Raw genomic sequence first — 18053 nt, forward strand, 5'->3', positions numbered from 1 at the left:
GTGGTGTCAGTTGTAATGTGTCCTGTTTCATTTATAATTCTGTTAATTAGGTTTCTCTCCTTAGGTAGTCTAGCTAAAGGAGTGTCAATTTTGTTTATCTTCTCAACAACTAACTCCTAGTTTGGTTAATCTTTTCTATTGTTTTTCTGTTTCGTTTATTTCTACTCTAATCTTTATATATAACCTTCTTTTTGCTAACTTTGGGCTCAGTTTGTTCTTTGTTTAGTTTCTTAACTAAAGGGTGTAGATCTAGGTTGTTTGTGTAGGAGTTTTCTTCTTAATGTAGGAACTTACTGCTATGAACTTCTCTCATAAAACTGCTTTTGCTGCATCCTATAAGTTTTGGTATGTTATTTACATTTTTGTCTTAAGATATTTTTTTATTTCCCATTTAATTTCTTCTTTGACCCATTGGTTGTTCAGGAGAGTGTTGTTTAATTTCCACGTATTCATGAATTTACACTTTTTCTCTTGTTATTGATTTCTAGTTTCATACCACTGTGGTAAGAGAAGATATTGGTATGATTTCAGTCTCCTTGAATTTGCTAAGACTCGTTTTGCAGCCTAACATATCATTTGTCCTGGAAAATGTTCCCTGTGCACTGGAGAAGAATGTGTATTTTGCTGTTGGATAGAATGTTGTGTGTATGTCTGCTAGATCCATTTGGTATATAGTATTGTTCAATCTGCTGTGTCTTTATTGATTCTCTGTCTGGATGATTTATCCATTGTTGAGAGTGGGGCATTGGGGTCCCCATTTATTACTGTGTTGCTCTTTATTTCTCCTTGTAGCTCTTAGTTTTTGCTTTATGTATTGAAATACTCTGGTGTTGGGCACATTTATTATATTTTCTTGATACATTGACTCCTTTGTCATTATATAATGATCTTGTCACTTTTGACCATTTTTATTTTTATTTTTTATTTTTTATTTTCAGAGGCTGGTTTTATTAAAGTAAGTTATTGTGCTGCTTCATTATTCCAGGGAGTTTATTTGTGCCTCCATGGGATTTCTTGAAATGTTAGAGGTTTGTTTAGCCAGCAGATCTGTATTTCTTTTGTTTGTTTGTTTTTATTATTATGTTAATCACCATACATTACATCATTAGTTTTTGATGTAGTGTTCCATGATTCATTGTTTGTGCATAACACTCAGTGCTCCATGCAGAACGTGCCCTCTTTAATACCCATCACCAGGCTAACTCATCCCCCCACCCCCTCCCCTCTAGAACCCTCAGTTTGTTTCTCAGAGTCCATAGTCTCTCATGGTTCGTCTCCCCCTCTGATTCCCCTTCATTCTTCCCTTCCTGCTATCTTCTTCTTCTTCTTCTTCTTCTTTTTTAAACATATAATGTATTATTTGTTTCAGAGGTACAGGTCTGTGATTCAATAGTCTTACACAATTTACAGCCCTCACCATAGCACATACCCTCCCCAATGTCTATCACCCAGCCACCCCATCCCTCCCACTTTTGACCATTTTTAAAGTCTATTTCATCTGATATACATATAGCTACCCTTGCCTTTTGGACAGTAAGTTTGCTTGAAATCTTTCCATCCCTTCACTCTCAGTCTCTGTGTCTTTAAAGCTAAAGTGGGTTTCTTGTATGCAGCATATCATTGGACCTTGTTTTTTGTTTGTCTATTTATCTAGTCAGCCATTCTGCAGAACTTTATCTGTTTTCATTTAAAGTAATCATTAACAGTAAGGACTTACTATTGCCATTTTGTTCATTGTTTTTTTATCCTGCTTTTTAGTTTGTTTTGATGTTTTTATGTCTTATATCAATATGTTTTGACTTCTTTGTCATGTTCTTTTGTGTAATTATAGGTTTTCCCTTGTGGATACCATAAGGCTTACATAAACTATCTTAAAATTATAACACCCTAAACTAATGATAACTTCAATAGAATTTCTAAGCTTTACACTTTTATCTCTTCTCACATTTTAGGTTATTGATGTTACAATTTATATATTCTTTACGTTGTGTAACTAATAGATTATTATAGTTATGGTTTTTACTACATTTGTTTCTTTTATTTTTTGTTGAAGTATAGTCGACACACAATGTTACATTAGTTCCAGGTGTACAACATAGTGATTCAACAAGTCTATATGTTATGCTATGCTCACCACAAGTGTAGCTACTGTCTATCACCATACAACACTACTCCAATACCACTAACTATATTCCCTAGGATATACATTTTATCCTTGTGACTTATTCCATAAATGGAAGTCTGTAACTCTCAGTCCACCCATTTTGCCCACCCCCCACCACCACCCTCCCTTCTGGCAACCATCAGTGTGTTCTCTGTATTTCTGGGTCTTTTTCTGCTTTTTGTTTGTTTATTCATTTGTTTTGTTGCTTAGATTCCACAAATGAAATCATATGGTATTTATCTTTCTCTGACTTATTCCGCTTAACATAATACCCTCTAGGTCTACCCATGTCACAAATGGCAAGATTTCATTCTTTTTTATGACTGAGTAATATTTCATTGTATATAAGACCACATGTTCTTTATCCGTACCTCTATCGATGGACACTTGGATTGCTCCCATATCTTGGCTATTTTAAATAATGCTATAATAAACAGAGGGGTGCACATATCTTTTTGAATTAGTGTTTGTGTTTTCTTTGAGTAAATACCCAGTAGTGGGAGTACTAGATCACATTGCATTTCTATTTTTAATTTTTTTGAGGAACCTCCATACTCTTTTCCACAGTGACTGCACCAATTTGCCTTCTTACCAACAGTACACAGGGTTTCCTTTCTCCACATCCTTGCCAACACTTGTTATTTCTTATCTTTTTGATTCAAGCTATTCTGACAGGTGTAAGGTAATATCTCATTGTGGTTTTGATTTGCACTTTCCTGATGTTTAGTGACATTGACCTTTTTTTCATGTGTCTGTTGGCCATTTGTATATCTTCTGTTAAGTCCATCTGGTCTATTATGTCATTCAAAGACGCTGTTGCTTTATTGGTTTTCTGCATGCATGATCTAGCCATTGATATAAGTGGAGTGTTAAAGTTTCCTACTATTATTGTATTAGTGTCAATTTCTCCCTTTTTGTCTGTGAATATTTGCTTTATGTATTTAGGTACTCCAATTTTGGGTACATCGATGTTTACAATTTTTAGATCTTGTTGGATCGACCCTTTATCTTTATGCAGTGCCCTTCTATGTCTGTTACAGTCTTTGTTTTAAAGATTATTTTGTCTGATATAAGAATGCTACCCAGCTTTTTTATTCTCATTTCCATTTGCATGGAATATCTTTTTCCATACTTTTGCTTTCAGTCTGTATGTGTCTTTAGGTCTGAAATGCTTGTAGGCAGCATATACATGGGACTTGTTTTTTTTAATCCATTCTGCCACCCTATGTCTTTTGATTGGAACATTTAGACCATTTACATTTAAAGTTATTGATAGATATGTACTTATTGTCATCTTGTTAATTGCTTCTTGTTTTTGTAGTTTTTCTCTGTTCCTTTTTTTTTTTTTTTTTTTTTCTCTTGCTCTCTTTCCTTGTGATTGGTTATTTTCTTTGGTTTTATGCTTGAATTCCTTTCTCTTTCTTGTTTAACTATTATGGTTTTTGGTTTGTGGTTGCCATGATGTGCATATATAACATCCTAAGTATATAGCAGTCTGTATTAAGTTGATGGTCACTTAAGTTTGAACACATTCTAAAAAAACTTTATTCACCCCTCCACATTGTATGCATTTATTGTCATATTTTACATCTTTTTATTCATAATTTTCTTCTAATTATGGCCTTTTCTTTTCCACTTAACAAAATCCCTTTAATATTTCTTTTAAGGCCAGTTTAGTGATGATGAACTCCTTTAACTTTTCTGGGAAACTCACTCTCCTTCAATTTTAAATGATAACCTTGCTAAGTAGAGTATTCTTGGTTGTAGGTTTTTTCCATTCAGCACTTTGAAAATAACATACTACTCCCTTCTGGCCTGCAAACTTTTTGCTGTAAAATCAGCTGATAGCCTTATGGGGTTTCCCTTTATGTAAATTTTTGCTTCTCTCTTGCTTTTAAAATTCTTCTTTAACCTTTTACATTTTAATTATTATATGTCATGGTGTGGCCCTCCTTGGGTTTATCTTGTCTGGAACTATGTTCTTCCTGAAACTGGATGTCTCTTTCCTTCCCCAGGTTATGGAAATTTTCAGCTTTCTTCAATAAGTTTTCTGCCCCTTTCTCTCTCTCTTTTTCTGGGACCCCGATAATGCAAATGTTTGTTTGCTTGGTGTTGTCCAAGACATCCCTTAACCTATCCTCATTAATTTTTTTTTCTTTGTGCTGTTCAGCTTGGGTGCTTTCCATTATCCTGTCTTCCAGATCACTGATCCATTCTTGTGCCTCCACTAATCTAACATTGATTCCCCCAATGTACTTTTTATTTCTGTGATTGTATTCTTCAACTCTGATTGATTCTTTTTTATATTGTCTATCTTGTTGTTAAAGTTCTCACTGAGTTATTCCACTCTTCAGTCTGATACGCATCTTTATGATCATTACTTTAAACTCTTTATCAAGCATATTACCTCTGTTTCATTTAGGGTTTTTTTCTAAGGTTTTGTCTTATTCTTTCATGTGGAGCATATTCCTGTCTCCTCATTTTGCTTTTCTGTTCTTCTTTCTGAATCAGGTGGAATAGCCACTTCTCCTAAACTTGAAGAAATAGTCTTGTTGTATGGTCATCCCTGTGTAGACTGTGTGCACGGTGACTTTGGCTGGCTGGCTGGCTGGCTGGAACTGAGGCTGGTATAGGTTGGGGATCCTGGGCACTTGTGCTGGGACTGCACTAGTGGGATGGTCAGAGCTGAAGTGGGCATAGGCTAGGGCAGTCCCAGGGCTCTCTGTGCAAGAGCCCTGACAGGACAACTGTAGTTGAAGTAGGTACAGGTCAGGGAGGTCCTGGGGCTCTCTGCATAGAGGGGACCCTGGGAGGACAGCTGAAGCTAAAATGGGTGCAAGGCAGGATTTCCCAAGGTGCTCATCATAGGGGGTAACCTGACAGGGCAATTGGAGCTGAAATGGTACAGGCCTGGAGTCTTCTGAGGTTCTTTGTGCCTATATAACCTTGATACAATGACTAGAGCTGTAGTGAGCACTGACTGGAGGTGTCCTATGTGTGCTGCACTGGGGCCACCTTGGTGGGATGGTTGGGGCTGGCGTGGGCTAGGGCCCTGGTGCTTGCTAAGGTGGTAGGCCAGCTAGGGTGCCCAGACTTTGCTCCTGTCTATGCTACAAGACTAAGGGGAAACATGGACAATGGTGTTCATAAGCCCCTCCCCACCCAGAGAGAGCTCCAACAGCTCCGCAGCCATTTGGCAAGGTCCTAGGGGTGGTTCCTTTATTCTAGTTCCCCTTTTAAACTGTGGCTTTTTTTTTTTTTTTTGTGCCCCAGGGCAGAAGAATCTGTTCCAGGTCCCTCAGTCCTATCCCTCCCCACAGCAGTTCACAACATAGGGAGTGGGGGCTCCCTTTGTAATTATGTCTCTTTTCTCTTGCCATTCTCTATATGGTTTATCTTTTGTTGTGCAGAAGCTGTTCAGTCAGCCCTCAGTTCTTCAAAAGGAACTGCTCTATAAATAGGTGTAGATTTGGTGTGTCCATGGAGCAGGTGAGTTCAGGGTCTTCCAACATTGCCATCCTAGACCGGAACCTTGTTGGTAACTTTTAAACCCTAGTTGTAAGTGAATTATCTACCACCTTTACCATATTACAGAATCTAACTTTGACTATATATTTACCATTATCACTGAATTTTACAATGCCTTATGTTTTTATGATGTTAATTAGTGTCCTTTTATTTCCACTCAAAGAACTCCCTCTATCATTTCTTGGAAGGCACATGTATTGGTGAATTCCCTCAACTTTTGTTTGGGAAAGTCTTTATCCCTAGTTCATTTGTGCAGAAGAGCTTTACTGGGTATAGTATTTTTGGTTGACAGTTTTTTCCTTTTCAAGTTTTAAACATGTCATCCTGTTCTCTTCTGGCCTGAAAATTTTCTGCTGAGCAGTCTGCCAAAAAGTCTTATGGAAGGTCACTTGTGTATACTTTTGCTGCTTTTAAAATTCTGTGTTTGGCAGGGAGTCTGCTTGGGATGCTCGCTCTCTCTCTTCCCCTCTGCCCCTCCTCCCACAGGAGCACATGCACACATGCTCTCTCTCTCTCTCTCAAATATTTTTTAAAAATAAATAAAATTCTGTGTCTAGCTTTTAGTAATTTAATGTGTCCACTGTAACCCTATTTGGGTTCCTATTTGGGGTCCTTTGGGTGTCTTGGACCTGGATGTCTATTTCTTTCCCCAAGTTTAGGAACTTTTCAGCTATTATTGCTTTAAATATAGTTTCTGTCCCTTTCTCTTCTTCTGGGATTCCCATAATATGAATATTGTTTCCTTTCATTGTATCCTATAAGCCCCACTGGCTTTCTTCAGTCTTTTTTATTCTTTTTTGTTTTTTTAAGATTTTATTTATTTTTTTTGACAGAGACACAGCGAGAGAGGGAACACAAGCAGGGGAAGTGGGAGAGGGAGAAGCAGGCTTCCCGCCGAGCAGGGAGCCTGATGTGGGGCTCGATCCCAAGACTCTGGGATCACGACCTGAACCGAAGGCAACACTTAACGACTGAGCCACCCAGGCGCCCCTTTTTTTCTTTTTGCTCCTCTGACTGGATAATTTCAAACATCCTATCTTCCAAGTTGCTGATTCTTCTGCCTGTGTGGGTCTACTTTTGAAGTTTTGACTGAGTCCTTCAGTGTGGTTATTGTATTTTTTCAGCCCTAAGATTTGTTAGGGTTTTTTGATGGTTTGTTTCTTTGTTGAACTTCTTGTTTTGTTCATGAACTGTTAATCTAATTTTATTTAGTTGTCTATGTGTTCTTGTAGATTAAACTACTTTAAAAGGATTCTTCAGAATTCTTTGATCCTCGATCTACATTTCTCTCTTTTTTTTAAAAGATTTTATTTATTTGACAGAGAGAGACACAGTGAGAGAGGGAACACAAGCAGGGAGAGTGGGAGAGGGAGAAGCAGGCTTCCTGCTGAGCAGAGAGCCTGACGTGGGGCTCGATCCCAGGACCCCGGGATCCTGACCTGAGCCAAAGGCAGATGCTTAACAACTGAGCCACCCAGGCGCCCCTAGATTGGCATTTCTTTAGAGTAACTTATTAAGCTTTATCTGTTTCCTTTGGTTGTATCAAATTTGTCTGATTTTTCATGATCCTTGATTCCTTATGTTGGTATCTGCATTTGAGTAAGTGGTCTTCTCTTCCAGACTTTGCAGGTTTGCTTTGGCAGAGAGAGTATTTCAAAGGTCAGCTCAGTTTGGGCTTCTGGACAAGTCTGCTGGTAATGTCTTGGGTAGGTGAAGCCTGCTATTAGGGTCTATTATTTGGACAAGGCAACTGTTTAAGCTCTGAGATAAGGGTGTTGGGTATACCACTGGGTGAAAACAGCTGGATAGTACTGCTGGCTTGCTTCCCTGCCCAAGCGAGGCTATAGGATGAGCTCCATGGTTGCCTAAATTCTGTGTCCAGGCTTCCTAAGACTGGGTACTATACTTAGCAGCAGGTGAGGCTATGAATTTGCTTCCTTGCCCTGGCCAGGCAGCAGGACAAAACCCAGAGTCTGCATGGTTCACGGTCTTGGGGCCCAAATCAGGCAAGAGTGTGCACTGAATACCCTGGTCAGATGAGGTCACCAATTTTGTTCTGCAGATGGGGAAAGCCACAGGCTATGTATGCTCTCTGTTCAAGTGCCACTGTAAACAGGGCTGTTGGGTGGGCCGTGCAGCTTCCTCTGTGTTCTGGTAAGGCTCCTTAGTCACGTGGGCTGAAGGCTGTGTTCAGCTGTAAGTGGAACTATGAATTTAGTTTCCCTGCTGAGGTGCAGTGGGAGAAGCAGCTCCAAGGCCATTAAGGCTCTTTGCGGTCTTGACTAAAGCTGACCCATGCTTCCCTGACCAAACCGGGCCACTAGCTTTGCTCTAGGGGTGGTCAGTTCTGCACACTTGCCTCTCGGCTCAAGTGTGGCTGGGTTATGCAGAAGATTCCAGGTGTTCTTGCCAGCCGTTCCTCTCAGATGGGGCCAAGGACCGTGCTCCATAGCAAGTGCGGCCATGATTCAGCTTCTCCAGCCTCAGTGGGACTTGGAGAGCCCTCTTCAGGCAACTCTCAAATTATCCCAAACCAGGCTTTCTGGTCAGGAGGGGCTGGGAGCCACATCCCACAACTGCTAGGGCTCTCCCCAGCCCTACTGCCTGGGCACAGGCAGACCAGGCTACAGCGCCTACAAACTCCTCTTTGAGGAGGAGGAGGACCCGAATCAGGCAGACCTGCCCCCTGCCTAGTTCCCCGGTCAGACTGCACCGCTAACTTGGTTCTGCAGTTGAATAAAGCCACTGGTCGCGATTACTACTTGGGCCTGCAAGTATGAACTTGGTTGGCTGAGATCTAAGTGCTGGTTGTTGGAAGTCCTTCCCCACTTACGGCACAGATTCCCCTGCAATCCCCATGGGGTGAAACCACAGTAGGGGCTCCCACAAAGTGACCCACAATGCTGGGGGAACTGGATATCTAACCTGAACTCTTCTCCCTTGGAGGAACCGTAGGTTCAGGGGGACCTCTCAGCGTGGTGCTACCCTGGCCTAGGGGAGGGGCAGTAAAGCCGCTTCTCCTACTCTTCCAATGCAGTCTGTCTTGGTCTCTGCGCTGCAGGGGTGCTTCAGCCTCGGCATTGTGCTCTAGGATTCTCAGTGGTGTCTTGTCTGTGAATAGTTGCTAGTTGTTCTTATGAAGGGGCGTGAAGTCAGGAATGACCTATGTTGCTATCTTGGGGAGGTCACTGCCCTTACTATGCGTTGAACACGGTTTGGAGGACTTTATATGGATTAACTTCTTTAATCCTCCCCCATTTTACAGATAGGAAAACTGAGGATAAAGTGGGAACTCTTGTTTGACTCATGCCCCTTCTGCTTTTAATTGTAAGAGTGGAACTCATCGCACTGTCCCTACCTCCCAAGAGCAGGCACCCCTCTCCTCCACCATGGCCAGCAGTGCTCCATGGCCCTTTGCTGGGCCCTCTGGGGAACATATCTGCTAGAGATGGCAGATTCAATGGGGGAGGCAGGAGATGCAAGTGGAAAGGAGCAACAAAGGGACTTTCCCGTTCTTCAGGACACTGGTGATGCCAGGGGCTCTATTTTTTAATCCTCACTTCTCCACCTCCCCTCCCCAAAAAAGTTGGTGATGGGATTGGAAACCCCCACCGGTCACCCTCCCCACCAGAGCCTCTCTTAGGCCACTGAGGGCTTTCCAGCCTCCCTCTGGATAAGAGCAGCTCCCCACCCAAGGCAGCCACCCTGCTTCATCCCTAGAATGTGGGTTTAGGCTTTGAGATTTTAGGGGAGACACAGACCTGGAGAGGACTTATTCAGGTTGTAGGTATTCCAGCCAAAGGTACACCCAGGTGTCCTAAGGCCAGGGTTATATCCCTTCCCCAGGCTGCCACTTGGTGTGGAAGTTGGCATGGCTGGGGGGGCTGCCATTCCCAACACTGCTCCCCTAAGAAAATAGTGGACATCTCACAAAAGAGCTTTGGGAGGTTGTCTGATCCTAGGTTAGGAATGACTCTTACCCCACCAGTAAAAGGGAAGAAGATAAAAACACTGCCCCTTCTTTTCTTGTATTTGCATAAAATCTCCAGAAGGAACCTTCAAGGAGAAGCCTGGCCCATGGATGGACTGACTTTTGTGTCATTTGAATACGGAGCCATGTGAACATGTAGCCTGTTCAAAATAAGTATCTTTTTAAAAACACTCTTTCCTGAAGCCGCAGGCTGGGAGGCAGGACTCCTAAGTTCTGGTCCTGCTTCTGCCATGCCCTGACTGTAACTTTGGGTAACTCACCTTATCTCTTTAGGCTGTTCCTGCTGCTATAAACATGAATGAGCTGAACATCATCTGCAAGGTTCCATTCAGCTACCAGGTCTAGGATTCTAGACTCCCCAGCTAGATTTTACAGTCTCTAAGGGGAGAGATGAGGCAGTTTTGGAGTCTTTGGAAAAAGTCTCCCTTGTCAAGCTTGGCCCGGCGGGGGTGGGGGGTTGTTCACCCAGCTAGAAGCCACTCCCTCCCTGGGACCCAGGTCTTCAGAGCAAGCTGGCCAGGACTGTTCTGTGAGTCAGGAGGACAGAAGGTGCTGACCTAGGGGAGCAGGCTCAACACAACTCAGCTTTTAGAGAGGTGTAGATCTAGGTTCAAATCCTGGGCGAACCTGAGCTGTACTCATTTAACCACTCTGAGCCTGAAGTTCCTCATCTATAAGATAATACCAACTTCACAGGTTAAGAGGGTTAAATGAGATATCTGAAAAGCACCTGCACACGGAAGGTACTGGACACACGTGAGCATCTTTCCTCCCTCCCTCCATCAGAGCAGCTAGGACACAGAGGAGGCTGGGTTAATTTGTAGTTGGTTTTCTTATGCAAATCCATGAAACACGGCCTTCTCGGTTGATTCTCCCAGCAATTTTGTTGCTACAAACCCAAAACTATGTTGGCTGCTCACACCACTGGAGCAGAAAACAAAGCCCACCTAACTTTGCCAGCTTAGGACATCAGGGGGCTTAGCTTTCATTCGTGTGCATGCAGCAAACAATGCCAAATGGCCTTTGGGAGATGGCACGAGTCTCCAGCTGGTAGGTGGCCCAGTAGGGGTGGGGGAAGGGAGAGATGGAGCACATCAGCACTTCCCAAGGCTTCCACTCAGCAGGGACAGGGAGCACAGATGGGGCCGGGGGCTCGGCGCTGGGCAGCAACTGACTTCCTTCAGGACCTCAGGCCCTTCCGGGTCTCCGAGCCTCTGGGTTTTCATCCATACACCTAGATTACAGGCTTGTTGTCATGAGTAAATTAGACACCTAGGAGGTGTTCTTAAGAGGGAGGAGGCAAAGGCCTTCAAAGAGGAGACGCATTCACACAACTGCCTTGTGGCAAATGGACCTGCAGGGATTTAACTGATGTAGAAAACACAGGCTTGTCACCGGAGTTGGTTGTAATACGTGCGCTAGCCCCAACGCACACGGGATGAGCCAAAGAGCAAAATGGACTTTTCTCTATGGTAGACTGATGCCTACGAAGTGTGTGTGGGGTGGGGTAGAAAGTTTCCTAGCGCCTGGCAGAGACTTGGTGTCTGTGCCGTGGAGAGGCAGGGGCAAACCCAGAGCTTTCAAGACACACACGGGGGCATTTTATTTAAATGACAGGACAGATGTCCAAGAACATCGGCTACAGCTCCCCCCACCTGCCAAGGAGCCCTCTGACGGGAGGTGGGACCGCAGGGAGCCGGGCCCAGCGCGGCCCAGCCCGCAGGAGGGCTGCCAGGGGCGTGGAAACAAGAACCCACAACTCTCCCCATGGTGGCCCAGAAAGAGAAAACCAAGATGCAGACCCAAAGCCATCCCAGACTTTTCCTGTGGCTTCTTGAAAGTTGTGTGCTTGTGACCTGAGACTCGAGCTGGGGGGGAGGAGCCCGAGGGAAGGGAAGGGAGCGCCCCTGAGGAAAGCACAGAGCCAGTAGAGGGAGGATGGGCAGCAGAACGTCTGGGGGCCAACTTCCAGCAACCTCTGGCAGGGCTCTGGGCCCAATCCTGAGATAGAGTGCTCAAGAAAGGAGACTTACCAAAAAAAAAAGAAAAGGGTCTGATCTCTCTGAGGCTGAGGTATTAGAGCCTGGTCCCAGGGTACAGACATGCTGGGGGGCTTCGTTCTGGTGAATTAAGGACCATACACACATAACCGCAGGAGTCCCGAGCACAGAGTGCCCTGCGGGCCCCTTGGCCTCAGAAGACAATTCCTAATACCTCCTCCTGCAGGTGCCCGGGCTCTGATGGCCCCACATCAGTGTTGCCTTGTCCAGGCAGGAGCTCACAGAAGTCCACACTCTTCAGCCTGAGATGCGTGGTCTCAGCGGGGAGGCTTACGGTGTTCCAGTGGTACCATCTTTCCCGGCCCCGCCGCTGGGTTCCTCTGAGTGGGGCAGGCAGCAGCAAATAGGGCAGGAGAAAGCTTTCTCAGAAGGACGAGAGCGCAGGCAGCTCCTCAGGCACTTGGTCTGGGTGCAGGAGAGGCTCGGGGCCTCAGTAGCGATACACCCTCAGGCTGCTGGTCTCATCCAGGCCCAGCTGCAGAAGGCCCGAGGTAGCTGCCGGCTTGGGCACTGAAGAGAAGAGATGTCTGGCCACGAGGTGAAGGAAAACTCTGCAGTCAAGTCAGCTATTCAGGTCCAGGGAAGGGCCAAGGCCCAAACAGGGTCCTCCTTGGACCCCCCCCCCCCACCACCACCACCCAGGGCACAAACACAAGCTCCGTAGCCCACCTCAGCCATCCCAGCAATGACAGCAGGAAGGGACCAAGACTTGGGGACCAAAGGATACAACTTGGGGTCATTCCTGTAATGTTCTAGCCACTTGCGGTTGGCCTCGATCATGCTCTGGAAGTCTGTGCTGCCCGCCTCAGGGCCGGAGCCGTGGGAATGGGCCCGCCGCAGGAGGCGCAGCTGCTCACTGGGAAGGCGGATGCCGGCGTGAGGAGAGGGCGAGAGGAGGCAAGAGGACTGGAGGAAGGGGACAGCCGACCCGCTTCTCCCTCCTCCTCCTCTCCATACACCAGCCAGGGCCCTCGCGGGGTGGCTTTAGCAACTCCAAGCTTCCTTTGCTGGCAAGAATGCCCTTCTGGAATGATGAGCATCAGTTCCCCAAACACAAGGTGGTGCCCCCCCCGGCCCCTCCCCTGGGTGAACACTCCTGACGTCAGGGCTCCCACATCGGCCTAGTCCCAGACAATCTGACCAGCAAAAGCTTTCCCCTCTGTTGACTCCAATGCCTGCCCAGCATCAGCTCCTGAGTGGGCCGAAGGGTAAGTGGGGGTGCTTATGGTTGGGGGCCTGTGGACGGGGGGCAGGGGATACATTTGGCAAGGAAGAAGATGAATGGGAAATTAACAACAGGTTTAAGTAATTGCCCATCTGTCTCTCCCCCAGGGTGCCCCTCTCACTCCAGATGTTGCTCAGCAGGACTGCGGGAACAGACAACGAGCTCAATGGATAGACAAAAGCCATGCTCAAGGACAGGAGGGGCCAGGGGAAGGAACAGGGTCCTGCCAATGCTGATTTCTCCCTGCAGGGGCTAGCAGGCAGCTTCCTCCCAGAGCTGGGCCAGGTGAGACCAGCCGCCACTGGGACCTCAGTGAGTAAGACTTTTCTCTGGTGGTGGTAGAGGCACCTCAGACCCAGGCAAGCAACTTTGTGGCCTGGGGATCTGTCCAAGCTCTCTGGGCAACGTAATCAGAGTTCTGCTCCCCTGGGAGGTGCCGCCTGCCCAGGGAGGCTTACCTGGCAGACACATAACCCAGCCTGTTCTCCAGTGGGGCAGGGCCGCTGCTAAGGAACGGGACTCCAGCTGGAAAAGGAGGAAATCATCCAGAAATGGGTCGCGGAAGCCAGTCCCAGCAGGCCACCTCCCAGCTCACCAGTGCACCTCCCGCCTCCCACAGACACACAACAACAGGGCAAGTTTCAGTGGTTGGAGGTGAGAGACAGATGAGAAACAGGAATTGTCCTGTTTATTTGTAAAATTTAATCTACTTTTCTATTTGGGTTAAGACAGATATGTAACTTTTTCCCCAAAGTAACTGTATTTTTATGGCTTTTCACCTTCTTCATCAGGACTGAGAGACCAGGTGAGGCCCCCTCGCCCAGAACCAGGGCAAAGCTGTATGCCCAAGGGGTTATGAGCAGAATCTTGGAGTCATAGAGACGGGGGGCCAAAACCCAGTGTGTTACTTACTCCTGGAGCATATCCCTTAACCTGAGTCTCAGTTTTCTCATCTGTAAGGGGGGGATAAATATTACTACCTCAGAGGGTTATTAGAAGGACTCATGCGTGGCCCCTCACACAAGGCACAAGATGGCAGCTATTACAATGACAACAGGGATGACCTTTTAGGTTCTGCTGAGCTCCAGCTCCCATCAGAAAGGCTGCAGTCAGCCCAAGCTCCAGGTCAACCGTCATGACTCATAGAGCCTGTGGCTTCAGGGTCACCAGCAAATCTTCCCCCCATAATGGGATGGGCCGTGCCAAAGCTGGGGGCGGCAAGGGGCCGGCAGAGGAGGCAGAAGGGAGGGAGGCTTACTTGGAAAATACTTGCGGCACTTCTCCAACAGGAAGTCGTCCACTGTTTGAGCCACGGAGGAGGAGAGCGTGGGGCCCAGCCCGGGGTCCCAGGCCCACTGGGTGGATGTGGGCACCGCCGGCGGCCAGGCTGAGACCCGGGCCAGGGAGGGGCAGGCGGGTATGGAGGTGTTCCTGCGGTCCCGGGGCGGGGTGGGCGCTGGTGTGGAAGCGAAGAGGGGTGGTGGCGGCTGCGGGTTGAGACTGCCCAGCATGCTGAGGACTCCGTTCAGCTGGCTGCTGATCCGCTGCAGGGAGCTGCTCAAGTACTGGAACTTGTAGGGGAAGGTGGCACTTGCAGTCAGGTTGACTAAAAGGGAAGGACTCAGCTTCAGGGCCTAGGACGGCCCCAAGCACGGCAGCACCCTGGCTGCCCTCCTGGTCTGCGGACCACAGCCCCTCGGCTGATGGGGGCCAGAGGGACAGCTGGGCTTCTGTGTTCCAGAGGGTGCAGACTGGAAGCTGGCTGAGGGGGAAAAAGCCTCTTCAGGGAGCGGGCAAGGAAGGGAGAGGAGATGGCCCTCTGCCCCATTGCAGACCAGAGCGGCAGAGGGAGAACACCTCGCAGAAGGCACCGGAAGGTCTCTGCATGTTCAGGTGGCCCCTGACCCTTTCTGCCCTGTGTGCTGGCAAACCCCAATGGGGTCACTCCTCCCAAGCGTTACTGAGTGCCTGCTCCAGACACTGGCTCCCAGTAGGCCCCCCCCAAGCCCCTCTCTCTCCACGGATACCATGGTCCTCCCCCTGCCGGCGCTGCCACTCACAGTGAGGCAGGGAGTGGGATTCGGAGCTTGAACTGCTCATGTCTTCCGTGTCGCTGAGGTCAAATGTCACCACCTTCTTGGTGGAAGCTCGTCTCAGCATGTCCTCATCTGAAGCCTGATGGGTACAAGTAGCAGTGAGTACTGGTGCCTGCCCTGTGTGTTCTGCCCACTGTCCGTGTGATGGCCCCAGACTCTCTGGGACCCGAAGTTCCGGGAGAGGGACACCCTACGGGCTGCCTTGCAGCATGGGAGGAGGGAGGCAGGGGTTGGGAGGACACAGTGGGCTGACACAGAGGCAGCAGGGCCCCAGGACCAGAGCCCCTGCCCCCAGCAAACTCCCCCTGCAGGATGGCTCCACCTAGGCTTCCCTCCTGCCACACCCACGCCTCGAGCGTCCAGAGGACGGTGGAGGAGGCCGCAGGAAAAGGAGGGAAGCCTAGGTGTGTCCATTCCCAAACCCCGGGGCCCAGCTCTGCTCAGGAACCCCCGCAGGGCAGGTCAAGAGCCTGCAGCTCAAGAGGCTCCAGGTCTGCTCAGGACTATTCCGTACAGATGTATTCGGCAGCCCAGCCCAGGAGCCCCAGAGGCCCAGCTCCCCCCACCACGGGACCAAAGAACCCAACAGCAGCCCAGGAAAGCAAGAGGGAGGCCATGGCCACCATGCTGTACCTCCTCCCGAAGAGATGACTCTAGCTGATTCAGCTTCTCCTCTTTCTTCCTCAGCAGGTCGTGGCCCTTCCGCATGGCCGACTTCATCTCATCCAGGTGCCTGGTCTCCTGCCGCCAGAGAGAAAGGGGAGGACAGACACGGGGGTCTCAGCGCAGGTGCTAGAGTCCCGGCTGTGTGTGTGGTTGTTGGCTGGGTGACCCTGGACAAATCACCTCTCTGGATTGTCCTCTCAAGAAGAGAAATACTAGTTTTTTTTTTTAAGATTATTTATTTATTTATTCATGAGAGACAGACAGAGGCAGAGGGAGAAGGAGGCTCCCCGCAGAGCAGGGAGCCCAATGCAGGACTCGATCCCAGGACCCTGGGATCATGACCTGAGCCGAAGGCAGACGCTTAACTGACTGAGCCACCCAGGCGTCCCGAAATACTAGTTTTCTAGGGTCATGAGGATTCAATGAGGTAGTTACATGCTGAGCCCTGGGCCCGCACCTAACACATTCTCAAAGAGTTACAACGCGCTACCCCAGGGTTATTACCGTCCCTGCCCCCACCGCCCTCCCTCTCAGCATGCAGCAGAGCAATGAGGGCCTGAGGGCAGCATGCAGATGCCCCTGGTAAGCCTGCCCCGCACCAGCTCCGGGCACCAACAGAATTCTAAGGGAGCAGGCCTGAGCTTCTGGCCAAGGCCCTCAGATGGCACCATGAAGTCTCTTCCTTTTCCCTGGAAATTAGGCTATCAGACAAGCACTTCAGCCTTATGCCCAGTGTGCTCAGAAGATTCACTTATGAACCACATCTTTAGGGTGACGGGCCAGAAAAGCACTGGATGTGAAATTTTAAAAACCTTACTTGTACTCTTCACCTAGAAAGTGAGAGTACCACCACTGCCTTGCACATTGTGAGGACGAAGAAAGCACTGTACACTGTGCATTGACATGTAAATGTCAGGTGCTTCCATCCTCAAGGAGATCAATAACCTGCAGCACCTGTCCAGTGGCCCCGGGCCGATGTGACCATGCTGCGGGGAACCCAGAATTACCAGAAGCCACGGCTGCCCTGGCTCCCCCCAGCACCCCCCACCCCAGGCCCCTGCAGGACCGGCAGGCTCTCCTCAAGGCCCCTGACCTCCTCCAGGTCCTTGCGCGCATCTTCCAGGGCCTTGGTGCCTGGGGGATCTTCGGCATCCTCCTGAGCACTGGCCAGCTCCCGGCACCAGTGCTGCTGGGCGGCCTTCAGAGCTGTCTGCCGTCTCCGCATGGAGCGGGTCTGCCGCACCAGGAACTCCTTGGCACTGCGGAGAGCCATCCCCTCGGCGGAGAGGTAGTGCTGGACGCTGTGGGAGGGCAGGGCAAAGGGGTTGGAAAGGGAAAGCACACACGCTCTGAGAACTGCTCTGGGTCACTTGAGCACTTCCCTGACGGATGCCCAGCCTGAGCACAGACTACGAGGCTGGGCTGGGCGTGAATACACAAGTATTCACACTATAGTGTGCAGCATGCTGCAGAGTCCTCCCACCCTGCCTCTAAAGGGATTGGGCCTGGGGCCTCCAGATAAATGGCCAGACACTCCCGTCAGCTTGATCCTCAACCAGAGGGCAGCAGGCCCCAGCATGCTGTGTCAGTGGTCACAATGGGTCAACCTTCCTGGCTTGCTAAAGAAATTCGCTCGGTCCCTCAGGTCCTCGTCCCCGAACCAAGCCCCACTGGTGATCACCCCAGGTCTGTGATGCAGGCACTCACCCCTTCATGGAATCCTGGACCCAAACTAAGGCTATCAGAACTCACCTGTCCAAGGACAAGTTGGTCTCCTCCTTGCTCTGGGAGAGAGAAGAGGATACCTCTTTGGTCTGGTTCTAAGGACACACAGTAGAAAAGGCCCCACTGAATATCAAATACACTGCCGGCTCAAGGGACCCCCAAAGCCCCTCCCAGGGGCCTAAATACAGAAATGGCTCTGGGGGAGCTGCTGGGCACCATTTGTGTATAGATATCATTTGAGTGATGGAGATGGGGAACTGGGACTATTAAGGACAGGAGGCTAAGGTCGTTTTTGAAGCAAAGCCAGGACCCCTCCTGGAGCACCACCCCCCAGTCCCACCACCCTGTCCCTTCCACAGCACAGAGAAACTCACTGTCCCAAGGGATTTCCTCAGGTCCTCAATATGCAGATCTGGCTCAGAACTTGGGGAGGCGTTACTCTCCTTAGCTGTGAGCTCTTTCAGTGTGTCCTGCTTCCTCTGAGCTTCAGCCTCCAGGTCGCTGTGATGGGGGTAGAGGTGGGGTTTGGGGGGGAGGGGGAAGACAGGCTCACATGATGAAGCAGGGTGGGCAGCACACCGACATGACTGCTGGGGTG

At 48.6% G+C, this 18053-nt stretch overlaps 1 protein-coding gene across 26 annotated transcripts in view; it reads right to left on the reverse strand.

The window, feature by feature from the left end:
- Nucleotides 1-11071: 11071 nt before the first annotated feature.
- Nucleotides 11072-18053, reverse strand: part of CEP164 (centrosomal protein 164) — a 63032-nt gene continuing 56050 nt past the window's right edge. For 23 of the 26 annotated variants that reach the window (XM_078058951.1, XM_078058952.1, XM_078058949.1 and 20 more), the window contains 9 exons: nt 17830-17956; nt 17483-17550; nt 16824-17031; nt 15698-15805; nt 15029-15143; nt 14227-14574; nt 13427-13493; nt 12471-12599; nt 11072-12270 (listed from right to left, as the gene is read on the reverse strand). In XM_078058951.1, the coding sequence (XP_077915077.1) occupies nt 12174-12270; nt 12471-12599; nt 13427-13493; nt 14227-14574; nt 15029-15143; nt 15698-15805; nt 16824-17031; nt 17483-17550; nt 17830-17956 (1267 nt within the window). In that variant the 3' untranslated portion in view covers nt 11072-12173. The other 3 variants (XM_078058937.1, XM_036104466.2, XM_078058944.1) reach the window with 3 other exon arrangements.

This window comes from Halichoerus grypus, chromosome 11, assembly GCF_964656455.1.
Source record: "Halichoerus grypus chromosome 11, mHalGry1.hap1.1, whole genome shotgun sequence".
Taxonomy (NCBI): Eukaryota; Metazoa; Chordata; class Mammalia; order Carnivora; family Phocidae; genus Halichoerus; species Halichoerus grypus.